This window comes from Epinephelus fuscoguttatus, linkage group LG22, assembly GCF_011397635.1.
Source record: "Epinephelus fuscoguttatus linkage group LG22, E.fuscoguttatus.final_Chr_v1".
NCBI classification, from domain to species: domain Eukaryota; kingdom Metazoa; phylum Chordata; class Actinopteri; order Perciformes; family Serranidae; genus Epinephelus; species Epinephelus fuscoguttatus.
Genome location: NC_064773.1, coordinates 17,945,393 through 17,963,086, shown reverse-complemented (window position 1 = coordinate 17,963,086; position 17,694 = coordinate 17,945,393). Strand labels below are relative to the sequence as shown.

The 17,694-nt window shown below is 40.6% G+C and overlaps 1 protein-coding gene across 2 annotated transcripts; it reads right to left on the bottom strand.

The window, feature by feature from the left end:
- Positions 1–1,538: 1,538 nt before the first annotated feature.
- Positions 1,539–15,700, bottom strand: LOC125882572 (mitogen-activated protein kinase 12-like). 2 transcript variants are annotated; one of them, XM_049566357.1, is made up of 13 exons: positions 15,355–15,700; positions 13,689–13,818; positions 13,534–13,592; positions 13,334–13,445; positions 13,135–13,164; positions 11,159–11,206; positions 10,957–11,071; positions 10,811–10,882; positions 10,560–10,639; positions 9,741–9,819; positions 9,483–9,656; positions 6,391–7,485; positions 4,587–4,651 (listed from the first exon to the last, which is right to left on the bottom strand). In XM_049566357.1, the coding sequence occupies exons 1-12, from the start codon at positions 15,471–15,473 to the stop codon at positions 7,421–7,423; spliced, it is 1,083 nt and encodes a 360-aa protein (XP_049422314.1). In that variant the 5' UTR covers positions 15,474–15,700; the 3' UTR covers positions 4,587–4,651; positions 6,391–7,420. The 2 variants fall into 2 exon arrangements, with proteins under 2 accessions (XP_049422315.1, XP_049422314.1); XM_049566358.1 differs by lacking the exons at positions 9,483–9,656; positions 9,741–9,819; positions 10,560–10,639; ... (6 more) ...; positions 13,689–13,818; positions 15,355–15,700 and adding exons at positions 1,539–1,975; positions 2,617–2,865; positions 3,497–3,754; positions 4,159–4,413 and having other exon boundaries at positions 4,592–4,651; positions 6,391–6,794.
- Between the last annotated feature and the right edge of the window lie 1,994 nt (positions 15,701–17,694).

The following is a 17,694-nucleotide window of genomic DNA, read 5'->3' as shown; positions in this document are numbered from 1 at the left end:
TAACGATGCTATTGAGGTATTTCGCCACTACTCGCTTTAATGGAGGGCCAAATTAAGGAAGCTGCTAAACTGGATTTAATGGTGATGCAGCTGGGCGTGCACGACAATGGAGACATTTTAAACGGGCAATGCTCGCTTGTTTTCGGCACCCCCGAGGCATGGATACTAATGACGTCAGATTCTGGGTGAGTCGTTGATCTCTACTGATTGGTTAGGGAAAAATCAAATTCCCTCCCCCTTGTAAATCGCCTTCAATGGAAGCCATGTCAGACTGAAGGTTCTGAGAGCTTCAGTCTGACACTCAGGCTAGGTAGAATGTGCTATGGAGGTCACTGCTCCAAGAAGCCTTCTGGTAATGGCTTTTTTTCAAGCCTCTGATCGGCCAACATCTTTGCCTTCTTTGCGTGGCTTTAGGGTTAGGATTTCATCATCGCCTGTTTGTTTGGCCATCTCTTGGCAGTGCGTTTTCATTTGGACAGACATTTTCTGTGGACTGGAATTTTTGGGGCGGAACAAAAGTGGGGAAAACCATCCATTCATCCATTATCTGTAACCACTCATCCTCGTTATGGTCACGGGCAGGCTGGAGCCTATCCCAGCTTACACTAGGTGAAGGCGGGATTCACCCTGCACAGGTCGCCACAGGGAAAGGAAAACTGAAGTGCATTTAAACCTCTTCTCAGGACTGTGTGCAGTGGTGTAGAGGAGGGTATATGCAGGTACACAGGGTATACCTGCTTCTCTTTGGGATCGTTTACAGTAAGGCCACCTATCAGCCAGTGGCGTACAGAAGCTAGGATGGGCCCCGGTGCACGCTATTATGACGGGCCCTAGTGCCAGATTTTGTGTCGAAACAGCTACCGTTTAATTTACAATATCGTCACATGATGAAATACAGACTTGATGTTGGACAACATCAATATAAATACTACCAATCATCATTGCAAATCTGTATATGACAAAAGTGAGTTCTTCTTTGAGCACAAGTGCATTCCTAAGGTGGCACGTTGTCAACCAGAAAGGCCTGCTCTCAGCTCCAACCCCCCCATCCCATGGGCCCCAGTGCAACCACAGTGTCTGCACTGACTATATTTACAGCCCTGCTATCAGCCTTAAAGCCACTGGAAAATACAGCAGAGTACACCCCCTTCTTCCTCAGTAACCCACCCATCTACCTAGTAGTACTTCCACCTCATCAGCTACCACTACACTACTGTCTGTGTGGTTCTGTACAGTCTATGTTTGACTGACATCTCCCTCGCCCTCATGTCTTTTTTATCACACTTGTTAGAGTGGAACTAATTACAACTTTATGATTTTAATTAGTTCATTAGGTTTAGCTCCACCCAACAATCTGAGTAGACTAATTTAATACACACATGTCTGGTTGTCAGATACTGAAGCTACCACGCTGACATATTGGATTTATTTAGCTTATATTGCGAGTACAAGATGGTATGTTTTGGACAAGTTGCCTGGTAGCTCAGTGTGTAAAGCACATGACACAAATCAACATGTACATATTTGGTAAAAAGAGAAGGAGTCTGAGTCTTGGGGTAAAAGCCATCAGTGCATTTTATTTATTTATAGGCATTTCAACAACATTTCGAATGTACCAGAGTAAAAGAATCGTCACAAGTCAGTAAATTCTGACGTAACATGTGCCCACTTTGATATTGAAGTGCTTTTCCATGCTTCTTATTAGAAAGAGCAAACAGGGTTCAGCATACGGTCAACATGCCACACAGATGGAAAAGAAAAGTATGCAGCATGAGATAAGCGATTCATGAGTCATTAATTCTCCACAACTTTCTTCATCACAAATTCACTCACTGAAAGAAAGATCTGAAAGACAGAGACAAAGAGACTTTATACAAGTGGGATCATATCAGTGTGAAGGCAGCAGAAATGATGACGGTCAGCAGAAACACAGCTGAAGTCTCCTCAGGACAAGTGGATAGGTTGCGATCTGACCCTGAATACAAGAAAAAAGAAAAATGCAGCTCAGTTACAGTGTGATTATGATGCAGTATTATGCACATTAAAGGGATAGTGCACCCAAAAATGACTGGCTGAATGAATGGCTCAACAAAGAAATGCTGTTCCTCCTCAATTTCAAAGTCTTCAGACATGTTGGGCTGTCCTTTGCTAAAAGACTGTAGTGCAAATTATCTTTTAGCTACTGTGGTTACTGTCGTCTCCCCCTGCAGTGCACGTGTCACGTGATGTAAACACGGGTGAGCAAAGCTCATGCTTTCGCTGGTCTCGCGCAAGCGCGCACACGTGAGCGCGGAGCACAGAGGAGCAGTCAGAGCTACAGGCTACAATGAGGCTAAAAACAGTTCATATGACGTTTTTCAAAACAACTTTTTATGCTGGGGCTGCAGCACACTTGGATCACTACGGATGAGCGTGTTGGAGATATTTTGTGGTTTCAATTTTGTGTTCTTGGACGCTGTCAGCCATTAGGTGTGCTAGCCGCTCCCCCTGCCGATCTCCGCAAGGGATGTGAGGACTCTAAAACTTCACCTCCATCAGCATATGGGTGAGTAGATAATGGCTGAATTTTTATTTTTGGGTGCACTATCCCTTTAAACCATTTTGTTGCTCATCTACCTTTAATTTGTACAGTCTTCGAGGCTGTGGCTGTCTTCCTTGAAGCCGTGTTTTGTGCCTCACACTTGAGAGTGACAGATTTAAGCGGATGCTCCACCATTAACTCGATCATGTTGCCCTTCACAGTCTTAGTGTCCACAGATGACACGTAGCGACAAGAGGGCAGACATCCAGCCGAACACTCAAACTTGTACTTTTCTGCAATTTCTATTACATCAGGGCCTTTGATCTGAATCTTTGATGGACCAGCTGAAAGACATAGTGAGGATAGATTTAAAATACACTAAATTAAATAAAAGAAAAATAAAACTTAATTAAAAAATGTAAATTTAATAAGATTTTCTTATTTTTTTTAAATCAAAAATTTAATAAGATTTTCTTTTTTTTAATGGAGGGTTTAAAGGGCCATAACTAACTAAATAAATAAATAAATAATTACAGAATTAAATGCTTAAATAAATGAATAAACATACAATTATATAAGGTAATGCTTCACAAATATATATGTATTTGATAAAATGCTTACAAATGAATGAATAAATAAATGTGTACTTTAATGTTTAGTTGACACCATTAATCAATAAATCACAAATTAAATTTGACGTTGAAAATATATATATAATTTTAAATTTATTGGTGTATTTATTAATTTATTTATACATTTACACATTTTTTATATTTATTTATTCATATATAATTTTATGTATTTATTTTGTGATTTATTATTTATTGACAATAAATATGCTTTAAATTACATAATTATTTATTTATTCTTTTATTTAAGCTTTTAAGCATTTGTGTATCAATTAATTTATTTATTTGAGCATTTAATTATATAATTTTTTTTATGGATTTAGAGCTCTTGAAGATCTTGACTTACATGTCACAGCTATGTTTCGAGTAGCAGCGGCAAACAGCCCCGACACACTGTTTGTGGCTTTGCAGATGAGCATTTTGGAGTTGTCCATCTCCTGAGGGGTGATGGAAATAACATTCCCCTGACCACCTATCCATGGGCCTTGATCTGTCCTCCAGGCGTAGGTACAAGATGGCCGACAGTAGGCGTGGCAGCTGTAGGTGTGGCTCACTGATGGATTCATCAGATCAGGGCCTGTGATGGAAACATTGGTCGGTCCCACTGAGGTGAGAGAGACAGATACGTTAGAAGGGAGAGACAAACAAAGCACAGGAGGTATGAATAAAGGAGAAGGGTCCACCAGAGACTTGGCTGTTGGACCCATCCACCAGCCATCCTGCCCACCCTACATGGACTTTTGCAACCTTAACTTCTGTTCTTGTCCTCTTGGGTTTTTCCCTCTGATGCTGGCAAGCGTTGTTAAAGGAGCTGTTTTCGTTGGTGTGTGATACCAGAAGTCACCGCCCAAGTAACAGATTTCAACAACATCAGAGTGAGACTGGGTTGATCCTGGTGATGGAGATGGGCCCCAGCACCAGAGGTGTGCCTGAGCTTGGAGCTCTGCAGCAGGTCACCATTGGAATATAGCATTTTTAAAAATAAAATAAAAAATCTGCTGTCATTACCTAACACTTGCAGTTGTTTTGTTGCCTTGGCAGTCACCCCCGTTTCGTCATCTGTGGCCGTACATGCCACTGTTAAGGCCTCCACCCAACTGTTAACAGTGAAGGCGAGCTCGTTTCCCTGACCCTGAGCAGTCTGTCCATCCAGAGACATAGAATAGGTACACGCAGGGCAGTTGGCAACACACTCAACGCTGCTCGGCACACCCACAGTCACGTAGTCCGGACCGATGATTTTACAGATGATTTTCACTTCCTCTGAAAATGTCAACAGTCAAATTGAAAATTGAATCAATTTAGTGACAGTGTTCACAGTTCTATATGTAATCATACAAAGATATTACGGTGAATGTTTTAGTATCTCCCTGTTAAAAGTGATACAGATAACATCTTTAATATTGGTTTTTATTGTTTATATAAATGTAAAGTCACTTACCCTTATCGTCATCATCCAGTTCATGGGTCTCTCCATCTGTACACAGTACTGGCTGAAGGCCTGCACAGTCAATGGAAACATATTTTTCATTTTTATTAAAAAAAAGAAACTGAAGTTTGAAGCATCAATGTTCATTCTTGGCTTTGGAAATAGACTGATTTAAATTTTTTTCAAAATGTTATTGAGCTGAATGAATCAAATCCTGATAGTGATGAGTTATTTCACAGCGGTTGTGATGCTCAAAAAAAAAAAAAAATCCACTGATTTACAATGTTAAGTCTATGTGAAAAAGCATTTTTGGGTGCAATGGCATCACGTGATGGACCAAGCAGTTGTAATTCCACCTTCTGGCAACTATTTCAAAATGGCTTCAGAGCCTGACGATGTTCCTGGAGGTAGATTATTTTGCAATCTTAACATTCTCTGTGACTGTATATAAAGATGGACAACATGTCTCCACTTCCTACCACTGTACAAAGTTGAAGCCAAAATTGAAAACTGAAGCCCCAGATATGACTGCTGGCATCTTTGCTGTCTTTTATAGCGTGTGGTGTTTCACCATGGGTGGGGCTCGGCCTCTGCTCTTACACACAGAGGAGCTCGGCAGAGTGGAGAAGCGAAAGACAGCAGGAGGGTCGGAGACGACTGCACTCAGCATGTCTGTGCATGGAAGTTTTGAGAGTAAAAACACCTCAACTGAACTCAACACGAATTTATTATTTATAAAGCACCAAAAGTCCTGTACAAGAGGAATAAAATGCTACAAACACACACGTAAGAGGCGACATAACTGTCACACATTAAGAGACACAACACACACAGGCCAGCATCAGGGAAAACCTCATCAGGGGAACACTATTTTTTAAAAGTAGATTTTGAGCCAGGATTTAAACAACTCAGTGGTGGGGGCAGATCTGATCTGGTGGGGGATGCTGTTCCACAGTTTGGGGGCAGACACAGCAAAGGCACGATCACCCCTGAGCTTGAATCTGGAGCGTGGGACAGCCAGGAATAGAATAGGGAGTTAGGAGGTCTGTGATGTATGATGGGGCCAGACCACTGAGGGCTTTGTACACAAACAGGAGAACCTTAAAGTCAATTCTGAACTTTACAGGCAGCCAGCGGAGAGAGCTGACGTAAAACAAAGGATCCTCTATATAACTCAATACAGCTGATCCCCATCATTTAAAAAATGCCTCCATCAGCCTTGATACCAATCTTTGAGATAGGATCTGGAAATCACTAATAATGAGTAATATTAGGTGTCAAAGAAAAAGAAGTGTATCAGTGTGCGATTTCTTAACTCTCAGACTGACGCAGTTAGCTAGCCTATATACTTCAACAGCACAATGGAATTCCTGAACTTCAGTTACGGCTTTTGGTTATGTTGTGCTATCCCAAGATTTTCAGTGGCTCCACCTGGCCACCCCTATGAGTACCACTGGTGTTGGTTTATCTATAGCAATGCTTTGTATTTTTAAGCCCATAATTTCTGTATGTAAAAGCTTCATCTTCAGAGTGAATAGTAACTATAGCTGTCAAAAATAAAAAGTGTCATACGGGAGGACCAGAAGCATAAACTAACTTGAAATGGAAAAACTCAAGTAAAGTTTATTGTAGATCACATTCATAAGAGGTAATATACACATACAATGAAGGAGTTTACATAGTAAAAACGCGTAGAAGAGTTTCTCAGCGCGGCAGCACTCACACACTGCGTCAAAGGATCATATCATCACAACTAAATGTGACTCTCATTGCCTCTGCTATTTTTATCATCAGAAAAAGTATTATATTACCTGCCAGAAATAGCAGCAATAAAAGTCTGCTGACATTTGAGAGTCCTCCGTTTTGTTTGGATATGTGGGTATAATCCATCGTCCTGTGAGAATCTGAAGTGTACGGCCACCAGGAAATAAAAAAGTGGCGCTGCATGGTCAGTCAGTCAATACAGCAGGAAGCAGCTGTAATCAGAGGGATCTGACAAGCAGCATATCTGCCTTCTTAGTCACTCTAATGAGAAATATATTGCTTTTGAATGACGGCAGATGAAAGTCCGACCACCTGATGTTTCAATAAGGTCTCACCCTGCGTGAGTTTTTGCAGATTTTCTTCAAAAAACAAATGACTACAATAGATGTGAGTCAGTGCAGTGGAGAGCAGCAGTGCGCCTGTCTTTGGGCTTCTGGCTCTGGGCCACTGAAAGGGAGTGTTTTGGAGATGGTAGGAGGGTGTGATGGTGTGAAGACTGACCCAAATAGGGGCATGTTAAAGGTCTGATCACTGAAAGAGGGCGCGTGTCCAAAACAAAAAGGGATTTCATCTTGGAAAACGCATATATACAACAAAATGTAACATGACATCATCATTACTCAGCTAGAGAGTAAAAACCTAAAATAAAAACTGAGAATTAGTCACTCCTGACGTGGCTGTTAATGATTTAAAGGACCTGCAGTGGTTCATTTGATGTGTGTGACGATATTCACTTCTGCATTCCCTGCATTAATGGTATTTGCACAACAGGTGACCTCGCCCTCTGTTAGAAATACGTCACTATCAGAATAAATTATCAAAATGCAAACAGACAAAAAAGAACCTGCTACACAGTGGACTTTAAGGAAGCAGTAGCAGTATGAATTTAACCTTCTGTATATGGTCGATGGATAAATAATCCGACACACACACTTTAAAACAAACAGGTAAATCACATTTACTGAAAGCAAAAACTAAACAGACTCATAATATTCAATACTCCTACACAAACACAACAAAGTCAAAAGGAAAATCATATTTTTGGGGTGCTGGTGTCAATGTGTGCATAGTGTGTGGTTAAAGTGACGTCTCTCTGGAGTCCCTGGGCGGCCTGAAGGTCAGTATCTCTGTGAACGTGTGACCTGCACAAACACACAAAAGGAGAGACACTATAAATCATGTCTGTGTCCTACTTTCACATCCAAGTTCAACACCCTTCACCTTGTCTCTTATGGAACCGTATTTTCTGCCCACATACTTGTCCTGCTTTAATATAGTAAATGGCTCCTTCTGTGTATTATTATGACATAGTAAAAGAAGCATCAAGGAAGCTTTTAGATCTTCAGTGACCTCTTCTGGCAAATAGAAGTTACTGCGACAACACTGAATACTGGGTGTTTCTCAAAGTCAAGGATTCTTCCTCCCAAGGAAGGCAAGAGTCCCTCCTAGTATTCATTGAACACATATTGGAACAGGCTAATGAGTGTCCCCAGGTGTGCCTCGTTAACCCTCTGGGGAATTAGGGCTTTTTAAATGACTGTGCTACTTTTGACACTCTCTAATATACAATTTGAACAAATGGAGCAGTATTTTGTGTAATGTATTTCAGGATTATAACTACAAAGTTGCAAAAAGGAATCGCACACACTGTCTAACTTGCAATATATAATTTCTTTGCGACGTTTCGGTACTAGACCTTCATCAGGCAAAGTCCTTTTGCAGCTTTTTGGTCTTCTCTCTCCAACGCGCCTGTCTTTTTTGTAATAGATATGCGAAGTGTTTCCTTTGTTCAGGATTATAACTACAAAAAAACAGGAAGGCTAAATGAAACTTTTGTTGAAAAGTAATTTTAGAAAGCATGTGATTATTTTTTTAGGTCACTTGAGGTTATTCTAAGAAGTCTTAGGAATGTATTAACGTATGACCTGTTGTTTTGGATAAAGCATTAGCAGTAGTAGAGGTAGTCCTTTTGACGGAATATGCAAAACTTGCTGCTCACACGTGAGGCCAGGTAAAGGCTAGGTAGCGCTCCATCACTGCTGTAAATGATGAATTTAAAAACTTTTATGTTTTATCTAAATCACGTTATTTAAAAAAAAAAATCTCATTATTTGGCAGTGGACACATTGGAAAGTGTAATCTATGAGGTTTCTGTTAATATGTCCTTCATGCTTGTGTGATAAAAACCTGGAGATATTTATCCAAATAAATCTAAATCCTGCCGAGCTTTGCTGTTGCAGGTTTCTAAGGTTTCTCCTTCAATTCCAGCAAATGGTGCGTAAAGAACTGTGGGCACATTTTACCCGCAGATACACACATGCATCCTTGAACATTCTCTGAAGGAAGGACTCTGTCGTCTGTAGAATTTGAAGGATCCTTAGGCGGGATTTGATGACATAGCGTCCTTGAAATTCAGCCATTCAAGGATGCTCCCTTGACTTTGAGAAACACCCACTGTCTGAATTTGTATTTGGCCTGCATATTTGCAAAACTATCAGCCCTGTCGCCAGGAGATAATGCTGGCATTGCATGTTTCTGCAAAGTACAAATACGTTTGCATGTTTCATACGTCCATCCTAAAATAGACTAAAATGAGCTGAGAGAAACAACAGAATATGGGGATCATTTTCTGCAGGTTTGTGATGAACATTAAAAATAGTCTCTTTACTGATGATAAAAGAATATTAATGATTAATTACTAAGGCATCTTTTAACCCTTTAAAACCTGAGCAAATTGGCTTGATATCTTTTACAAACACTGGAAGAAGGAAATGAGCAACGAAAGAAGAAATGACTTAAAAAATTAGCAAGAAATTACTAAAAAGGGAAAATTAAAAACAAGAGGATTCATTTCAAAAACAACAACACCAAAAAATACAACAAAAAACAACTAAGGAAATGATCTGGAATAAGTGCTTTAAAATTATAATAATTATGTAAAATAATTTTTAAATGTAGAAATAATAATAATTATAAATATAGTTTTTTTCCTAGCTTTTTTCCCTAGTTTTTATTTTAATTATTGTCTAATTCAAAGGTTTGAAATCTTGCTAGAGGCATCTGAAAGCAGCACAAGAAAAGTGATGTCGCTCCCGGTTTCAAAGGACAAATCTAAACCCCTCTGTCCCCTGTCTCTTACGTTTCCACTGGTCCAGCGGCAGGTCTGTGTTGTCCATGGTCTGATCATAAGGCAGCGCCTCCGTCTCCTCCTCGGCATCTCTGAACTCGCTGAAGAAAGGCAGGTCGAGTGCCTCCGAGGCGCTCACCCTTTGCTCTGGGTCCAGGAGCAACATCTTTTCCAAGACACACACTGCTGTGGTGCACATATACAAGTCAAAGTCAGCATGACAGAGTTTAACACACCTGGGTAAAGTGAATAACGCAGGCATGTACGTACCATTTGAGCTAGCTTTGGAGAAGACAGAGTGCAAATCTTTTTTTGGCACTTTTGTTAGACTTTTGATGTAGTTTTTGGCCTGATGGGAAAAGAAATAGAGAGAAGGATGACAAAGGCAGGTGTACTAAAGGGACTGTCATGAGAGAGGTCAGATAGAAAATATTTTGCTCTGATATTATTTTTATATTCAAGTATTGGATTTCACACACTCTTCACTAACACAATGCTTCCTCACACACAGTCCAGTGGTTCAGTGGTAGTCAAACACTGGGATACAGAGTCCAAACATGTTTAGATTAATAATTAATTGCTTTAAACATTATCAAATCAAAATTGGAGATTGTCTTTCGCTGTCCTGTTGTTGGGGAGCATTGTGCATTGTGAGACCTGGGTGTAGGGAGCATTAAAGAAAACCTTTCCATAGGTTACCTGCATCAGAGCAGATCCTTGTGTTTTTCGTGCAAGAGTTACCACTGGCAACTGTTTATAAAAAAGCCAGATGAATCTAATTCAGGGAGCTTTCCTCCTGTTTGTGTCTCTGTTGTCCGTTCTTACTGCCCAACTCTGTTTAAAAGTCAGTAATTCATCCGTGACTCGAGTGCAGGACTGGTTGGAGAAGCTTCCACAGACATTCTGATATCTGTTACTTCTCTGTAAAATGAAAACTATGAAAAAGCTATGAAAGCAAACTGCCCACAGCCGCTGCTCTCTTTGAAGTCACACAGAGCAGACTAAAAACTTTTTACAACTCCCTTTCAGGAGTGCTCTGAGTTTGTCTTTAATATCACACTGTCAGGCCAACCTCAGGGTACGACTTACATCTTGGCTCTGCAGCTTCACAACAAAGTCAGCAGCTGGAGTTCCTGTAATCTTCATGATCTCTCGGAGCTGGTCCAGATCTGGCAGTAGCTGTGGTCAAGTGTTAACTGTTGCATGGATTTTAGACAGTTAAATGATACGTGTTTGTCTTTACCAAGGATGGATATCATTGTTAGACAGTTACATCTTACAGATTTGACACAATCTGTGCAAGACAAAGCCAAACCAGTGTTGAGAACAGTCAAGGATACGATCATTTCCTTTGAACAGCGGCTTTCCCAGCAGCATCTCGGCCATAATACAGCCAGCCGACCAAATATCCACTGCAACAGAGAGCAAACATCAGCTTTCTCATCACGGCCTTTTTCTGTTGACGCAATATGTGAGGAGGGTTTACCAGTTTGTGTGTAGTGCATCCAGTTGAGGATAACCTCAGGCGCTCGGTACCAGCGTGTTACGACGTAGCCAGTCATTTCCGCATCAGCCTGCCTCGCCAGGCCAAAATCAAGAATCTGAAGCAGGAAAAAAAAGAGAGCTGTAAGATGGAAATGTGCAGGTGTGTAGGATGTTCACATTAAACAGATGTAAAGTTAGAGTACCTTAAGCTCACAGTCTGGGTTAATGGCTAAATTTCCAGGTTTAAGGTCCTGTGGGTGCAGAAATGTGAGACAAGGAAATCCAGTCAGTGAAAGAAGTCATTTATAATTCTTAATTAAACATTTGTGTGTGAAATCCTTCAATTTGAATCATATTAATCAAGATTTTTTTGCTTCCTGTCAAGGGTATTTTTGAACTTTGGATCCTTGACTTGAAGTCTTCTGTCTCTTCCAGGGCTGGCAACAACAAGCTAAACCCAGCCATTTGCTATGAACATGACAAACTAATTTTGTACAGACATCTGGGACATTTCAATGACAAACAAAACAACAGCCCGCTCACTACAAGAAAATGTTGGAATTGCACATCTCTGCAGACCACAAACATGTTACACTTGTACATTTCATATGTATCATATCGACATTAAAGTGACATATATGAACTGACTTTGTCATCAGGGAGAGGAGGGGATGGTGGAAGAAGTGTCGCCTGGACAAGACGCCAAGCCACAGAGCACTACAGACCTCTTTCGAGACCAACAAAAAACAAAACTGGTTGTGATTTAGTGAGTCATCGCTGCATTTCAAGCGTCTTTTTAGCCACCAAACACGGGTGTTTATTAGCAAACTGTGGCTGTTTTCTGAGCACCTTTATAACGCCCAAGCGTTGGTGTTTTTTAGCGACCTGTGGCTATTTCAATGGTGGCTTAAACATGGATGTTGAGTGACCCGGGGCTGTTTTTTCAGCGACATTTTAGCTCACAAATGTGGGTGTTCATAAGCATCTCCTGGGTGTTTTTCCAATGGCTTAATAACCCCCAAACGTGGGATTTTTTTATTTTGTTTTACCAGCAGCATTCATCCCTCAAACATCTATCTATTACTGACCTGTGGCTGTTTTTCCAGCAGCTTTTTAACCCCTAAACATTGGTGTTCTTCAGCACCCCAGGGCTGTTTTTTCCAGTGACTTTTCAGCCGCCAAACGTGGGTGTTTTTAGCAACCTGTGGCTATTTTTACAGCGGCTTCTTAGCCCCTCAAACATGGGTCTTAATTAGTAAACTGTATCTGCTTTTTCAGCGACATTTTAGCCCTCAAATGTGGGTCTTTATTAGCGGCCCCTGACAGTCCCTCCAGCAACTTTTTAACCCCAAAACATTGGTGTTTTTTAGCGTCCCTAGTGACTGTTTTTCCAGCAGGATTAAAGCCCTCAAACGTGTAGTTATTAGCGACCTGTAGCTGTTTTTCCAGCAGCTTTCTGGCCCCCAAACGTGGGTGTTTTTCAGCAATCTGTGGCTGTTTTTTTTACAGTGGCTTTTTAGCACCTAAAACATCGGTGTTTATTAGTGACCCGTGACTGTTTTTCCAGCAGCTTTTAACCCCCAAACATTGTTTTTTTTAGCGACCCTTGACTGTTTTTCCAGCAGGATTAAAGCCCTCAAACATGTAGTTATTAGCAACTCTGTGGCTGTTTTCCGAAAGCTTTTTGGCCGCAAAACGCGGGTGTTTTTCAGCGACCCATGGCTATTTTTTTACAGTGGCTTTTTAGCACCTAAATCATCGGTGTTTATTAGTGACCCGTGGCTGTTTTTCTGCCCCTAATAACGTCATGAAAAGCAGTTGTTTTTGACATTGCTGTGTTCTTGTCAGAATGGTGCCACCAACATGACTTTTCTTCCTGATCATATCCAAGTGTTTTTTGTGCCTAAACCTAACCACACGTTTATCACGGCGCTGCTGAAGCATAAAGTTTCAATTTATCCACTACGTAACAATGTACAAATGTAACATATTTGTGGTTTGCAGAAACATACAACGCCAGCATTTATTCTGGCGACTGGGTTGTAAACGGGCAGCGTATCATTCTGTCTTGAAAATACAAGCTCCCTGTGTGGGAATTAGGGTGAATGGGATTGAGTGTGAAAAAGAGCAAGAGCCCCACCCCCAAAGCTCATAGTGTGAGAGGCCAAAGTTCACGCACCCTGTGGATGATCCCTGCAGAGTGGATGTACTGAGGAGAGAGGAGAAACAGAGAGCATAAGCAACTTCAACTCAGCTCAATCCAACAAGTGTATGACCCACAGCTGGGGGAAACATTTGTGCCACTCTAACAGACACTGTATGGATGCTGTAAAGGTAATGAGTAACATGCATGTATCTGTGTTGGTCCCAGTGTTCACCTTGAGTCCTTTCATCATCTGGTAGACGAGGAACTGCACTCTGTCCTCTGATAATCTCTCCAGCTTCATCAGCTTGCCTAGATCAGTGCCCATGAACGGCATCACCAGGTAACTGTGGACAAGGCAAGCAGAGTCGTATCACTCCAGTGGGAGGAAGAACACATTTTGTACTCAGCACTCAGGGATGCACGGGAACTTACAAATCACGCAGGCGGTCCAATGAGATTTCAGCAGTGAAAACATCCAGCAGCCCTATGACCTGTTCGGGAGAAATAAAAGCACAAATCAAATCTGATTAAAAACTTCTGACGCTTATGTCGTAATCAAATGTCTTATCTGTTGAGTGCACTCTTACATTTTCATGCTTCATGTGTTTAAGAAGTCGCAACTCTCTGTACGCTCTCTTGGCAAAAAGTTTGGACTGGAAGGGCCGATGAAGTTTCTTGATGGCCACCTGCATCCCCATCCGACGGTCCCATGCTGAACTGGAACACACAGATACACAAATATGTCATGTAATTCAAAAGAAAGCTTGAACACGTTAATGTCACTCCTAAAAACTCATTCATTCCATCACTTTAGAAGTTTTTGTGGCAGACGTTTGAACACAAGGAAATCTACAAGTGTAATTAAAAGCATCTAAATGGAACACTGGCCCATTAGTGATATTAATTAAACCTGTGCCTGTGCTGCTATAACGAGTCACAATGTCTGCTGCAGGGAGAAAAAGTACTATTTGAGATCGAAGACAATGTAGTGGTGCATTCTCTGCTCTTAACTCAGGGTCTTTGACTTCTTCCAACAATGAGACTGGGGGGTGGTTTTCTTTGTTGAACCACATCCATACAACACAATGCAAAGAAAGGCCCTGCAGAGCCAGCTGTGGAGACACTGCTGCCCAAAATATCCCACACAAGCAGGAGTGCCACTGCAGAAATAGAGTTTTTTTTTTTAATTTCTCTCTTTCTTTCTCTTTTAATCCATCCACCATAAAGACTTCACGCCAGACTGTTTGAAAAGGTCCACAGAGACACACACACAACTCAAAAACACCAACATCAAATCAACACTCTTAACCCCTGCAGAAATTTTGCAAAGTGACCTGTCGTCACTGTTCTTGACTCGATGTTGCTGTTTTGTCATGCAACAAAAAATAAATTTTTAAAAATGTGTTGTTTTTTAAATAGGAATATTATAGTGTACTCAAGTACAAATCTACTTGAGTAGAATAAAAAAGTAATAAAAGTAGAGGTGGAAAATAAATTCAGATCTTTAAATACTAATAGTAAAGTAAAGTAGTAAAGTAAAAAAAACTTTACGTAATTGTGTGTATATAACCAGCAATTTATATACTTTAAGAGTTCAAAATAAAAGTATTCAATGCAAAATAAATAAATAGATGAATGAATACATAAATGAATGAATAAAAATCAACTGAATCAATCAAAATCAAAAACAACAAATCTTCATATTTGAAAAGCTGGAACAATCTTGCATTAAAAAATTACTTTAAAAAATTAGCAAAATAGTTGCCACTAACTGTTTCAGCTGCACTTGTACATATCTTCAAAAAAATCTTTATTTATAAAGTAACTACAGTTATTAAACAGTTGCAGTTGAGCAAAAGGTACAATATATCCCTTTGAGGTGTAGCAAAGTCGAACTAGAAAAAGGCATGAGATTAAAATACTCAAGTAAAGTACAAGTACCTGAAATTTGTACTTATGTACAGTATTTGAGCAAATGTAGTTGGTTATATTCACCACTGGGTAAAAGTGGTTCATTAAAATATATAGACAGGTTATTTTTTACTTCAGGTTTATTGTTTTGTCTCTCATGCGCTGGAGAAAGAGTCAAAGTTTCTTGTCTTTTCTTGATAAAGCTGTATAAATACTATATGTCGAGTACTGAAAATACAAAACAAGAGGTGGTTTTAGACGAGAGAGCATTTGGTAAATACACTGAATCAGCTGACACCCATCGATAACCGGTAAACTCTGTAAAGTTGTTGTTGAACTCACCACACAGTCCCGTAGGCTCCTGTCCCGATCTGCTTCAGGTCCCGGTACCGCTCCGGAACCTCCCACACGGTCCTGTTCACCTCCTGCCGGTAGTATCCCGTCCTGGACCGCACAGCCATACCCTACCGAGTACAGGCTGTGGTTAGGATGTGGGTCCGCTCCGTCCTCTCATGGGAACAAAATTCTTTGGTTGTGTCTTTGATTTTAAGTTTCAAACACTCAAGACGCGCAGAGAAGAGTTTGGTGCGACGCGCATTCCTCCAGATGAACCAGCGGATCACTGCAGCGCTCTGCAGGGTCGCCAGTTACACCCCCAACACACACACACACACACACACACACACACACACACGTATATAAACAGACACACACATTGTTAGTCATGGCTCCTGGTCGCCCGGGGCAGTCTATGGGTGTGTCTACAATGTGAGGAAGAAAGCCACAAAACATCTGCCCACCCTGAGGTTAGAATAGACCCTCTGATAGTCCTGTTGACATCACCGTGATGTTTGTGGAGTGTTCCTGCAGAGTCAGGCAATAACTTAACATTAACAGTGATCACTGTCAGTTATAAAATCTAAAAAAAAAATAAATAAATAAAACTCTTCTTTTTCTGTTTATTGAGGACTGTGTGTTATTGAGTTGTGGCATGCTAAATCATTTTGGGGTTTCAGGACTCTGCAAACCACCAATATATTGCATTTGTATGTTTCATGTATTATATCAACATTTAAAAAGTGACACAGCATTAAAGATGACTTTGTTATGCAGAGGTGGAGGCACCTACCAATCTGCAGAACACTGTTGAGACCAACAAACAACAAAACTGGTTGTGTTTTAGTGAGTCTTTGCTGTGTTTTGGGTGTTTTTTTAGGCTCCTAACGTGGATGGTGTTTAGTGACCCATCGCTGATTTTCAACTGGGGATAGTGCTACGAAAAGCAGCTGTTCTTTTCTGAGACATCACTGTGTTTCCTGATGGGATTGTTACACCAAAAGTGATATTTTAAGCCAGAAATTTTAAGCTTTATTAAACCGTAACGCTTGCATTAACCTAACTACATAAAGAAACATAAAGTTTTTATGCTAATAATAATAACGTTCAAACTTAACATATGGTTTGCAGAAACGTACAATACCAACATTTTTCCTGGTGATTGGGTTGCTATTCTAGACCATTCTATTCTAAACTATACAATTATGTTATACCATAACATATCATACTGTTATAGATTATATTGTCTTATTCTTTTCCATACTATAGTGTACAATGCTACTAACTAGACTTGACTTATTCTACTATATTCTATCCTATATGTGGACAACATAGCTCATGCACCCACATGTAATTTTTAAACACTGACACAAGCATGGATGTTTCCAGTCGCCTCTCTTTCAGCTCCGCTAAATTTATGCTCTTGTGTCTATTTTGCCAGCGCTATCGGTGCTTTATGTGGAAATCAACTAACCTGTTTGTAAACTCTCCTTCTGTCGACTTCTGCTAGCTAGTCAGGTCAAGGTTTTCAAATGCAAAGATCAGCTGACATAAAGGAAAAAGTGGAGATGATGAAGGAACACCAGTTGCACTAGCATCATGCTAGCCATTGTACAGGTGTTGAAATAATAAACTGGACAACCTCCTTGCTGCATCAGTTTTCAGTGGGATATTAGGAACGGTAATGTCCTTATTTTCACCGAAACATGGCTAAATCCTGGACAGTGCCATTCAACCAGGTGACTTTGGTCTATATGCTGATCAGACAGAGCAGAGGACTCTGGCAAGAGACGGACAGGAAACATCTGCTGTACAGTGAAATAGGGCTGGTATGACAGTGGGAATATGAAGTGCTGTCCTGGTCCTGCTGTGGATCACTGCTATACGCCTGTGTTCGGGAGAGGCAGCCATACAGCTGTCTTGTTGGGTTGGGGAGGTTTGGACGGTAAAATCATTCCACGACCAGAAACCATGGATTACCAAAACCATGCAGAAACATGGACAATTATAAAGCAGCAGCCAACAATGTAAGACATAAAAAAGGACTAAATTATAGCACACAAGTTAAAGGAGCTGATGGGATCACATTTCACTGGAGTTGTACCAAGTGACAAACAAATGATTGATTGATATCTTACCCCAAAACCATGACAGTGCATATGCTTCTACAGCAGCCTCCACTCTTCTAGGAAAGGTAAATTACAAGTTTCTGGAACCTGACCATCAATACTTGGTTTGCAGATGCCATTCCACTTCATCCATTAGATGTTGGATGGGGTTGAAGTCAGGGCTCTGTGTCAGCCAGTCGTGTTCCTCGTCACCAGACTGGAGTGACTTTCTTTATGA